At 36.2% G+C, this 13,189-nt stretch overlaps 1 protein-coding gene across 8 annotated transcripts in view; it reads right to left on the reverse strand.

The window, feature by feature from the left end:
* Nucleotides 1-13,189, reverse strand: part of LOC584718 (FK506-binding protein 15) — a 66,807-nt gene that overhangs the window by 35,401 nt on the left and 18,217 nt on the right. For 7 of the 8 annotated variants that reach the window (XM_030997893.1, XM_030997894.1, XM_030997895.1 and 4 more), the window contains exons 7-12: nt 11,503-11,655; nt 10,438-10,506; nt 7,105-7,248; nt 3,551-3,681; nt 2,927-2,975; nt 1,942-2,055 (exon numbers count right to left, since the gene is read on the reverse strand). In XM_030997893.1, coding sequence (XP_030853753.1) covers nt 1,942-2,055; nt 2,927-2,975; nt 3,551-3,681; nt 7,105-7,248; nt 10,438-10,506; nt 11,503-11,655 — 660 coding nt within the window. Of the gene's footprint in view, nt 1-1,941; nt 2,056-2,926; nt 2,976-3,550; nt 3,682-7,104; nt 7,249-7,620; nt 7,776-10,437; nt 10,507-11,502; nt 11,656-13,189 lie in introns of those variants that run through there. The other variant, XM_030997897.1, reaches the window with a different exon arrangement.

The following is a 13,189-nucleotide window of genomic DNA, read 5'->3' on the forward strand; positions in this document are numbered from 1 at the left end:
CAAGCTACTGAACATATCTAAACCAAATTCCAATAGATTCCACAGATCATATGCATTTTCATCCAGGTAATTTCAAAAGAGTCATTCCTCCGACAGGCCTTGCATTAATTTTGTCCTCTTCGATGTTCAATAAAAATCAAATGAAATGTTATTCCAATGTATCTTCTGCTTCAATGAATCTTCATAGAATTCTTTCAACGTCATCCAATCCAGCAGGCTTTTGAAAGCATCCCTTGAGTACTGATCTTACACCTACATGTAGAGACAAGCGCGTGTATCAAACAAATGCAGGTAGATTCCACAGACAAAGCAAAAAGTCCAGACAGCAATTCCTGCTTTACAGTCGCATAGGTGCTCCCTTGTGATATAAAAGGAAGCATTTGCTGCACCCCACTCAAATGTAGTTATAATTTCATTTTTTCCCCTCTCTCTTCTTCTCTCTATCTTTAATTCTCTCTGTCCTTTTTAGACAATTGGTTGAAACGTTTCCAAAGTGTCACAATGGCTGATGGCCTGGCGATTTAGAGAATTAGATACCAATCATGCATTTTTTGGCACAAGATTTGGCAGCTTTGGATACATTTTCATCATGATCTGCATTTAATTCATATATGCTGGATGGATTTGAGCAGAGGAGTGGCTACAATTGGGGGAAATGGGAAATTAGCACTATCGATCGACATCTCAGGCATTTCTAAGATGTTTCATAATTTTTAAAGTAATCCAGTGATAGAAAGGGGTTTCCTTAGGCAATGTCTAGAGTCACGTCCGATCGCTCAGATAGCAAAAGGAAGTCTTAATACATTGTACCTGATAAAACTGATATAAACATGACCAAGTGTGCAGGAGTCCTATCAATTACTAATTGTGAAAGCATAAAATAATAATTAGTATTCCACTCTCTCTTCCGTCCTCTCCAATCTTTACTTCTCCATTTCTGTTGTCATACAATTAACCATTGATTTATTTTCCTCTCTAAATCTCTACACCATTCTCATATTTTCTCTTCAATTTTTTTTCTTCAATCTTAGTCTCTTAACATTCCTTCATGCCAGACTTTCAGTCTCTCCGTCATAATTGTGTATGCTACTGGTAAAAGAAAACTCAAACCATTATTATCCAATCCCAAAACCACATTTTAATCTAACCTAATTTTAACGTACACCCCTGTACACCTGGCTGTCGTCTTCTTTGTACTAATTTTTGTATCCCCCAAATCTCTACTTTCACTTTCTACTGGTAGAGGCTGAGGGGTGTATCAGTTTCACAACGGAAACTTCATGTCATGCAGATTAGACATACATAGCCTACAGCACAACGTTCACAATGTACATGCTAACAGCCAGAAATACCCTACCTACAAGCAGTTTTAAAGAGTTTTCCTGGCTTTTAGTAGAAAATATCATCTCAATCTGTTGTTGAAACTGTAATGTTGCATTGTTGTTGCGCTATTGTGGCATAACATACAACAACAACAAAAGAGTTCGAGTGTACCAATTACCAAAACAGGTTTCGCTCTTGGTGAAAGAGGTTCTACGTGCCTTTACAGTATTCAAAATAATAGCTTCAAATACGACTTCTACCATTAGAGATATTGCAATTCATATACATTTAAATAATCAGTGGACAGTAAAACGTTTTGTTGATAAGACTAGTTAACGGACACTCGCATAGAATAGGTCGCGCATGGAACCCAAGACCGACTTGTGTTCTGTTTGAGCCTCTTACGTGGGGTTTCCTTTATTTTCCTCATACTCCTAAAGGTTTACCGATAGAATGCCAGGTAAAATTTTAGACATTGATGTTTTACATTCTAAGTATACACAAATTAAATTTTCAGGTGATTGGTATACTCTAAGGGAAACAACGTTCATCTGTTAACATCAAGTTTTAATAACGGATAAAAATATTTAAAAAGTATGAAACCAAATTGAAACTCACATCTGCTTCTGAGTCTGTGCTATCATGGGCTACGACCCCGCCAGCGAGCGGCAGCATGGGTTGTCCCATCTTGGCCATACGGGAGATCAATTTGGCTTTACTTGATGAGGGACTCTATAAAGAAGGAAAACAAAACATTTAAAAAGTGTGTATAGATGTACATTTGTCCCTACAGCAATTATCTACAAAAATATTTGTATTGCTTGGAACATTCTATGTAAAAACAAGTACATATAGTAAATTGATTAAAAAAAACAGTACCGAAAAGAGGAGAGGGGCACTTCTCTTTAATATTATAATGTTCTACATGTATATTGTTATTAAACAAATTTGTATATTTTTCAATAAAGCATGAGGTTTTCTGAAGTAATTTAGCTCTTTTTCTGTGAATAATGGAAATTTTCTATATCTTTGTATTTTTATCATTTATTTTAAAAACTTTATCGCCATTTAATGTTATTTCTAAAGACAACAACAATCAAACAAACATTAATAAACAGGTGACTGGTGACAATAACAGAAAGTAGAACATTTGACAACTCGCTGTTAAATACCACAGGTGTTTAAATGAAAAGAAAATAATCACAGATTAATTTGAATCACATGAAATGGTTCACTAACCCCATAAAATTTAACAAATTAAGGTTTAATTAAGTAATTAACATTTCCCAGGGTAAGAAAATGGAATAAAAAGGGATTTTAATTTAAAATACTGTTGGACAATTACATTAATAATAATTCTACCAGCAGGAAACGCTCAATTAAATAAAATTTGTATGATGCAGGGTACATTATTCTTACAACTTATTTGTTGAATGTGTAAATCAAGATTAAATCTTAACTCTGACATCTGACAAATGCAATCATAAACTAGAAAGATTATGCAATCATAAACTCTCAATGGAGGCCACTAAGGCAGACCTCATACATGCATATTAGGATAAGACTCATGACATGAAAAGAGTAAAATAGAGATAGGACTTACCGTTGACAGTTGTGATTCTGAGTTGTTGTTGTGCTTTATTCTGCTTTCACTGTTGTGATACAAACAACAGGTAAAATAATTTTCATTAGGAATTGCAAATAATTTTCTTTTCCTAGCATCTCATTCATTCCAAATATTCATCCGATGTAGATTTCAAAAGAATTTTCATCGAGTTTTCATCTGGGTACTCTTATGCTAAGACTTTCTTGAAATGGATCAAAGAGATTTTTAATGTTCTTCACGTTTTCTTCAACAAGATCTGCTACATGTGTTAAAAAATTCATCCAGTTGGATATTTCAAAATTTAATAGGTAGGACTTGGGCCCCATTGCATAAAATGTGGCATTGATAGTAACTTTACCATTAATGGTTAGTACTTCCATGGAAACCCTGATTTGATCGGTTGTCGAGTGATGTTGTCATGGTAGTTGAAATATAAAGTTACCTTCAGTGGTAAGCTTTATGCGACGGGGCAATTTTTTTTTGGAAACTTTATTTACATCCTATGAGAGGGACACTCACAACGCCTTGTAATGTACTGTGCTGCAGCAATGACAATGATATGCTTATATCTACATCAATCATAATTTGTTTCAAGTAAAACTCAACAGAGGTGTATCTTACTTGTCACTTGAAACATCTCCTCCTCTCGACCTTCCAACCTTTGGTGACCCGACCCTCTCCTCCGACCTCAAGCCATCTGTGGCATCTGAAGATAGTGAACCACTTTCTTCCTTATCTCTTGAAAATTTAAGCTATAAAAGAGAAAACAAAATATTAAATACATACATATCATCAAATCAGAAATTCTGACACATAATAGGTGAGTTGTGAAATAGTTTATTACAATGTGAGGGTGGAAAAATATCATCAGGACTTTTTTTCTACTTTATTTGTTCAGTTAAAAACAGTATTTTCCTTTAGTTTCAGTTTTTCTAAAACATACATTAACTGTGATCTGCAGACCAATTGATATTTTTGTTTAAACAGTGAAGTGAAATTATAAGTTTGCTATCTACAGATTGCATATTTTGGGCTGGAAAAAAAAAATTCTATTGCCAAATAATTTAAACTGATTCACACTTTATGAAACATAACATAAAACCTTTAATATCTGGAAGGATTTCAAAACTAGGGTGTACATGTAGATGTAGTTACGATTGCCATGAAATATGCCGTAGAGATTACAGAACAGAAACCACAAATTTCTCAATCCTGAATTCTTTTATCGAATGAGACCATGTGACTAGCATCAAGCAAAATATCAACATTGACGTCAATATTTCTCCAACCTATTCCCTCAAGGAGACTTCTTCTGTATGTTAGTTGCAAGATGATCTTTGTAGATTTCACGTTCAATTTCTCAGAGACAAATAAAGTCTTAGACAAAGTACACATGAGAGTGTTTCCATTTCCATGTACACATGTATACAGTGTATGTATGTATGGACATGCAGACCTCACTGTGTGTTTGTGTTTTTCCCCTCATGATAAAGGCACTGAACAATACACCCCCTTCAGGGTTAAGACCACCATTTTAACTTTCAGGTAAACATTTGTCATAGATTCAAGCGCATATGTTTAATATCCTAGCAATTTTTGTTTACATTCCTCACTATATCCATATTTACTCGCAAATTAAAATGGCACCCATGCTGGGCACTCTTGTAACCGTGAAAGGGTGTATTGCATAATATTCAATAGTCACACTGAAATTAATTATATTTAATCCTTCTGTAAATTGTTGGATAGGCACTGAAGAACTACCGTGGTAACAATATTAATGTATAGAATACATGTAAATATATCAGGATTATTTATATGAACAAACGAACACCTACTCTTTAATAGTCAAACAAAACGAAACAAAACGAAACAAAAAAAAACAAAATCATCATTGCTATTCTTGAATGGGGTTTGCTGCCAAATTAATGCAATGGCATAAAAGGGTTTAAACACCAATAGCAAATACAATACACATCTGCCTGAAATCATGGTAAATATAAGCTCAAACACACACAGTATTAAACTCACCCACACACTGTAGAACAACTTAACAAGTAGATATTATGTCGCTTTCTTAATCCTGTGTTTCAGAACTGAACTAGGTACATGTATGTTACACACTAGATAGAGGGTGATGTCTGCAGACTTGCATTCCCATTTTTCTATTTTTGTAACTCATGATTATACTTCAAACATAATGAAGTTCTGCGATGAGACTTATGGGGAACCCACCCAGTGCTAATTCTGCCTTGTGGCTTACATAATTATTGCTAAGAAAGTTAGACATATTTTCTCCTTGAACAGCTTTAATTGAATCTTTCACAGCCCTAGGAAACACTTGCCGATGTCATGCGGCGTAACGCAAGATTCCCACGCCCCGTACCCACTGCAGAGTTATGATCGCCCACGTATGCTTTCAGGTGAAGCACAGCCCTCTTTAATGTGGCTCAAACAATATATGCAATAACATTTTTCTTGCATAATACTACAGCATTTATGTAAAGCATAAATCATGCAACAGATTGCATGAGAAATTCTCCTTAATCTTTCCGGAGGTTTGATGTATTAAACACCCTTACAAGTAAGTATTTATAATGAATGCTTTCATAATTTCATTTGTTAATTTCAATCATACAGTGACATCACAACTTCACTATCCACCAGTTGGCTCACGGTAAATGATGACACCATTCAGTGGATCACTGGACTATCGATTACTTTATCATTCAGTGAATCTGAGGACTGACCAATAAAACTTAAACTGTAGGTTTCTTTACCATTGCCTACTAGAACCGAGTGGTTCCTGTTTAAAGCCTATGGGAATATGAGAATACAGTAGTCAACAGGTTAAAGCCCCACTGTCCTACTTGTAGCTACTTGCTCCCTCTATATAGAAAATTTCCCCAATCGGTGCCTGTTGGTCCCCCATGATCCTCTTTTTCTTATGTTAGTAGAGAGCTGAGTTAATGAGATAGCCCGCTGTCAGTGACCTCGCTGTGTGGTCTAATCTCTACTGGCCCAGTAGTATTGACGGTCTTTAAAAGCCAGTTCAAGTTTAATGGTAATGAGGATAACAGAAATTGAATTGTCTTATTAGGCCAATAGAGTCAATAAGCTTTCACTGAAAGTTCTGAAGTTTTTAAAGTCTGCTATGCCCAATACAGAGAAGATCTTGTACATCTTTTGCTTACAGCACGATCTTGTACCACTGCACTCATGCCCAGCCCATCTTCTACTTCCATACCATTGCGGCAATGGGGACTAGCTCTAATGTGCTTTTCAAGAATATCTATACATCCTAACCGTTACACATCCCCCAGTGTTGATTTACATGTCTGTAAGATGCTACAAGACGAAACAGGGCTGGGGCTTTGCGCTGATTAAGGGGGAGCAGTAATTCACAAGCACGAGTCATTCTCCGACGTGCTTCCTCTCTATGCCGCGTTACCTGATCCCCTTCCCTTGTAGTGTACCTATTAAGACTCAATTAGTTCAAGCGTTCACGATGTGCTTTGAACACAAGTCTGTATAATGATCCATATTGCAAGCATCCCATACTTAGACAAAAACTTTCTATTCTTTACAGAACCGTATACTGAATAACATACTAGTGTATCACTAATCACATGTACCTTATCTACATATATTTGTACATGTAGGTTTCTAAATACAATATATTACAGAAGGGTACACATGTTCGGACTATATGAAATTTGCAAAATATGCATGCTATTCCGTTTGAAATCCAAACAAGATGCCCATTACAGACACCGTCAAGCTAATGTAAATGTTTAAGATATTTCATACTCTTCAACATTTCATGTGCAACTTCAAATACTACTCAGTATGCACTTCGTGCAATTCAAACAATAATTAACTACTTAAGAATGATCACACATTAAGCTTGACATGTGAATTTCAATTTGAATTGCTGATTAGAGATCTGTATGCTAAAGATCATATTTCTGCCGAGAAAGATCGGAAAAACAGATTTTACACAATATCAGGCAAAAAACTTCCCAGCGACCATAAAGCATTTGCTCTCTTTCTTTATTCACAAATCATCCTGATTGCATACAAGAATATGTGTACACAAGTATATATTCCTGTGCCAGAATGTTAGATCTAAATAAACAAACAAAGAAATAAAAACATCAAATTGTAATAATCACCTTCTTAATTTCTACATCAAAGAGAAGAGTTGAATTGGGTGGTATCCTTGAGCCGAGCCCCTTCTTGCCATACGCCAGTGGGGGTGGGACGATGAGTAACCGACGCCCATTCTTCTTCATACCAACCACGCCTTCCTCCCAGCCCTGCAAGGAAAACAAAGTTGAAAAACAACACATTAATTATAACATATGGTACCACTGATAATCGAGCATCTAATAAAAAAAATAAAAAAATAAGAAGAATGACAACATTCTATCTTTTTGTAGTGTAAACACATGAAACAATATCAAGTCTCCATGTTCTTCCAAAATGCATCTGATAACATGGCCCTTGTTTTTGGTTTGGTATTTGTTATTAAGTACAGTGCATTGTAAGGGGAAATCCCTACCAGGTACTAATTTCCTATACCCGGGTCGAGAGAAACAGGTATTTTGATGCCTTTTCCAATGCCTTTTATGTAAAAATAGGAAAATTGAGCTGAACTTCAATAATCTTCTAATTCCAAATCCACTCACCATTTTAAATGAAGTGCAAACTGATGGCTAAGCAACAAAGATTGATATTATATAACTTGAAATTGTAGAAGTCTCCTATAGATGTCACAGAGAAACACTGAATAGTACTCTCTCTCTCTCGCTCTATAAAGTTATATTCTGAGTATGGTCAAGTGGTATTCCTTGGCTGTGAAGTGTGAAAAGGACTTGACTTGTTTACACTCAGAGGATATTGGACAGACTTAGGACGTACTGAGATTAGGTGTAACGCAGTAATTAGTGGTAAATAACCCCTTCCCACTGCCAGGTATTAAAGGAAGTGGTGCTTAGCCCCTCTTGACAAATTCATGTGCATCTTGGTTCTAAGGCATACACAGTATCTGCGGTCACTTCCAATACAAACCTTCAACAAGATTGTTTTTTAATCCCACCCAATGAATTACTATCTTCCCAAAGGCTGAGTGAATCATAATATTGTCAACATTTGTATTTTTTCCTCAGTTGACTGTTATGTTCTGCAGAACTACATGTACACTGTATCAAATATTCAGTGTGAAAGCATATAAATAAATTCATATCTAATATGCAATGCAGGAATTAGATGATAATACACATTGGTAAAGGGTCATTTTGTACTTGGTTCATGCTGCCAATTTAAAGATTTTGATGCCTATTTTCCTTTCAAAAAAAAAGGAAGAAACAAACATTATAATCCTTATTGTAGCAAAACTTGTTATTATTGAGAGTGCAGTGATTTCAGCTCTATCTACTCATAAACATTGGGTAATTTTTAGCATCATTTGTATAAAAAAGAAATTAGATCACCAAACACATGATGGATTCTCATTTCCCACAGGAACAAGATTATGCAGAGGGTTGGTGTACAGCGCACTGTACAGCTTTCTAGCAATGGGAACACGCTGTGAGTTTTGTGGAAGATGGTGTTTGGGTCAAGTGACTTTGAATGTGGTCACATACGTCACACTGTATGCTGTCTACACGTACATGGGAAGGGCGTGATCCCATCATTATACTCTGCCAGGTCTATTTACAGGGTGTAAATTAATTAAATCCTACCACTTGCTCTGTCTCCAATCATCTTTAAGAAGTACAGGGGAGTGTTTCACAAAGACTAAGATTGACTTTAAGTTGGACTTAACTATGGCAGGCCGTTCATGCCACTAGTTCCTCTAACCATTTCTGGCATTGGTTTCTCAAGGGACGTTCAAAGAATAGTCACAAATCTTCAGAATTTACCTTTTTTTGATAGTTCATTATTGGAGGAAGAAATATCATCTAAAGATCATAATTGAGAGACCAATGGTGCAAGCAACCAGTGGCATAAATGGCCTGCCATAGTTAAGTCTGACTTAAAGGCGATCTTAGTGTTTGTGAAACACTCCCCAGAATATACAAACTAGGCCCTGTCTTATTAAGGGTTGGGATTGATCCAAATCAACTGCATGTCCTTCAATCAATCGCATGTTTGCAGTCTCCTATCTCTATGCATAGTTGTTATTGATATCAATCGCTAATAACTTGCAAATTAACATAATCTCCTTATAAGACGGGGCCCAGGACTCTTGCCCCACATATCATGGACATAGACAGTCATAAAGAAAACATTTGTAAAAGCATTTCACATTAATACGATTTAAGCCAATCATATACCACAATTCCTTTTATATTTTTTATTCTTAATTAATGTGTCCCTTTGTAATTCCATTTCCTATCTCCATTTACATGTATAATTTACTTATCTTTTTACACTACCAACAATTTTCATCTACAAACTAACAATTTCACATTCTTTTGAATGAAAGTATGAAACCATTTAACCTTGAAAACAATGCAAACCATATGAAAAGAAGTGTACAGAGGTACATATATTCACTCTTGATGTAACTTTGGGCTATTCATAATTTCATTTTTCCATCCCAGATGTTTTCATTTCCCTATATAGAATTTTATGAGAGTGGAACTGCCAGAAAAGTCACACACAACTTCCCTTCTCTCACTACCTACATCTGCCTCCGCAGTGATTGAAAAATGTGCAATTTCCCAACGAATGTCATTCCTTAATCGACGCTTCCTGCCGCCCCGATCAGTCGCATCGCCGATCTATAATTATCCCTTAAAGCCCTCCCCTGCAGGCAACTCAAAAACCTATCCTTCGCAGTGGATACAACTAATTCTTAACACTTTATCTGGCGGTTTGATCGCTCCCTTTGGCAAATGCTTGATTACATTCTTGCGCGATTGGCAAGATGAACTTTGAAACAATTACTCATTGCTCTATTAAAGAATGGGTCTCCCATTTCAGCTTTAATACTTGGCGCTTAATCCCTAAAACTGTAATAGAAGGCAGGATTGCGATGGTATCTCAAAACTCTTTTCAAAAGAGTTTCCAATTACCTATCTAACGTGTAATACCGATGAAATTTTTTACTTGTTAATACAATGTGTATATCACATTACACATGTCCTTTCTTTTTCCTTTTGTTTCATTTTCTTTGAGTTTCGTCCTTTCTCAAAGTTGGTTTTAAACTCGATCAATCTATTAGTTAATTAAAACATGAAATATCTGCTGCATTTTTTTTCTTTTTTTTAAGGAGAGGAGGGGGGAAAATAATCCTGTACTATTTATTCCCGCAGTCTCATATCAGGAGAAGAAGTGGCAGAATTCATCAATTTCGCTGATTTAAAAAATAAAAAAAATCCATCCACAATTTCTTTTCCTTGGGGAAAAGGTCAGATAATTAATTAAAACTACCAATCCATTGAACCTGAATTAGTATAATAACAAAATGGTAATGATGCACATCCGCATTATCTTACCTTTATCACTTTGCCTTTGCCGATCTTGAAGCGGAATGGTTTGTCTACACTGGTATTACTGTCAAATACCTGCACAGAGAGAGAATATAGAGAAGGATGCTAATACTAGTCTTAATATTCACGATTTTAAAGGTAGATAATGAAAGCAGGAGAACAGGTGTACATGTACATGTAGCAGGAGATCTTATGGGCAAGCTTGTAATCTTTTGATGTTACACAAGTTGTAATCCATCTCCCTCAATTTAGGATATTCTCCAACAACTTCCTGTACCACCGAGACTCAACTTTACTTAAAACTGAATTAAAAATAGGCCTTCTCTATACCTCTATCAGTATTTAAAAAACTATGAGCTATTCATTTCTTGCTTTTTATATAAACTTTGATATTGTAGGTGCATTTCCTTATGATAACTTAATGATTTTGGAGAACAGCATGATAACATCTACATTCACAGTGAGCAGGTGTCCATCAAAAGGAATGCCCATGTACTACATAACCCCAGCTTTAGCCCAGCTGCAGACTGAAAGTATTCAAGAAATTCTTCCTAGGTATCCATTTATTACACCAGGGGGGTGTTTCATAAAGCTGTTCGCAAAATTACGCATGACTTCACGAATGACTTCAATATGAAAAGCCAAATGGGATGCTCAATCATTATTAACTGCATCAACTAAAGTTTAACTGTGCAGATGTAGATTAAGATTGTAGATTAACATTCTTTTCATAAGAAACATTTTTAATGCAAAGTACATTTCATAACCATAATTTAATTGAGGTTATTGGAAATATAGTCACACTTTTTTAAAGCATCAGGAAAATCTGTGGGCGTCCTATCTGGCACTTCATATACAAGTCGTTCGTAAAGTCATGCGTAACTTTACGAACAGCTTTATGAAACACCCCCCAGTGACAGTGGATATCAATATTGACAAAGGACTTTCGGTGCCATGGTCGGGACTTGAACTGCAAACCCTGAGATCTGAAGTCTTGTAACCAATCTACTTGGTCATGACATCTCTACTTTGTACTCATGCGGTCAGTGTCCGTTGCTTGACCATACTTACATCTCCGAATGACCTGCTGGAATACAGCCAGCCTGTGTATTTGACTTCTACCGAGTCGCCACTCTGGACAGCGTCCCCCAGACCGATGGTCAGATCTTGGAAGACCAAGGACTTGGACGCACTACCTGCACTGTTCACTTTGGCTAGACCAACCTGCAATGAGAGAGAGAGAGGGTAGAATGGAAACGTCATAAAGATATTTATTGTTACAGCTATTTCACTTCTTCAGTGAAACATGTATATAAAAACCCTTCTCAAAGAACACAAAAATGGTCTCATTATAAGCAGAAGGTCATTTTGTACATTCCACTTTTGAACAGGTTTTGACATATCCACTTTCCACGGGAGACCACAAAGAATGTGGTCTTCATGGACAGGTGGTCTTTCTATGAAACGAATACACAGGTTGCTTTGGATGATCAGAACATACCACTGTGAAAAAGAAAGGCACTTTAATATGAGTGACATTAAATTTTTATTTGAAATATACACACCTGAAATATGCAACTATTCTTTAAAAAAGACAAAATTATCACTTTTGCCAAGTCTGTTTTTTGACAAACTTAAACTCCAAGCAACAATAGCAAGTGTTTTTATGATGGGTAAAATAAGATTCAGACAAGTACATGTATACCCTTTGGTGGAAGCGTCACATTCTTTACTATACATTTAATCCTAGTATGCCCTGTAAGGACCAATTCTTTGAATTCATTTTATCTGCAACATAGAAAGCAATCCGGGTTGCCTATAAGAAGAAAGAATTACCGAACGAAGCCGAACTTAAAGGGAGTGTAGCTTGGCAAATACTGGTTGACGCCATTCACGTCTTCTTTTGGACAACTGCACATAAACGAATGGACTTGATTAACAGTAGTCAACAACTTAATCTCTACATGGTCACCGTTCGCGAAACAAACCAAAGTTCTCCTAATGCTTCGGTTTCGCGTACACTGTATGTTACACGCACGTGATTGCTGCGGTCGCATCGTCCGTAGTCGTATTATACCCAAATGGCCCCGAGCCAGGCCACGGGAGAGACACATAGTCTCATCAGGCTACACTCCCTTTAAACTAGGGCAAGTTTGAGAGTTCAAATCAAAGAACAATTCTGACTCAGGCTTCAAATAATGACAGGTGTCATGGAGGTTTATCATCTCTTGTAGTATGTTATGTCACAGGACAGACTTTATAATCTACATGTAGATCTTGTTTTTGTAAAGTCATGTTAAGAGTAAGAAGTAGTGTGCTATCCCTGTCCCTCAGGTTGAATCATTGTCACAGGGTTAAAGTCCTTGACTTTGGGTTGTCTTGAACATACACCTCAAGATATCACTTTCAACTGGACAATATATATCATAAACCTTTCCCCCTCCCCCATTCCCCCTCCCCCTTCCCCCGCCCCCATCTTGAATCATAGCCTTGGGGTAAAAGCCCTTAAAACTATATATTATAATTCCATATTTTTTAGCTTTAAATCATCTCTGGAAATGTAACTTAAGCTACAGTGTATAACAACATTTTTAGAGGAGAAAACTAGCACTTAAAAAACATAAGAAAAGATCTTTCTATCCAGTATGAATATGAGGATTTACATTGTTAATCTTCTTAATGTTATAAAATGTGATATATGTAAAGTGCTAATAGAGACGGTATGTAGTATTAAGAGCAATATAAATAAAAAATTATC

This window comes from Strongylocentrotus purpuratus, unplaced genomic scaffold (genome assembly GCF_000002235.5).
Source record: "Strongylocentrotus purpuratus isolate Spur 01 unplaced genomic scaffold, Spur_5.0 spur5_scaffold_4, whole genome shotgun sequence".
NCBI classification, from domain to species: Eukaryota; Metazoa; Echinodermata; class Echinoidea; order Camarodonta; family Strongylocentrotidae; genus Strongylocentrotus; species Strongylocentrotus purpuratus.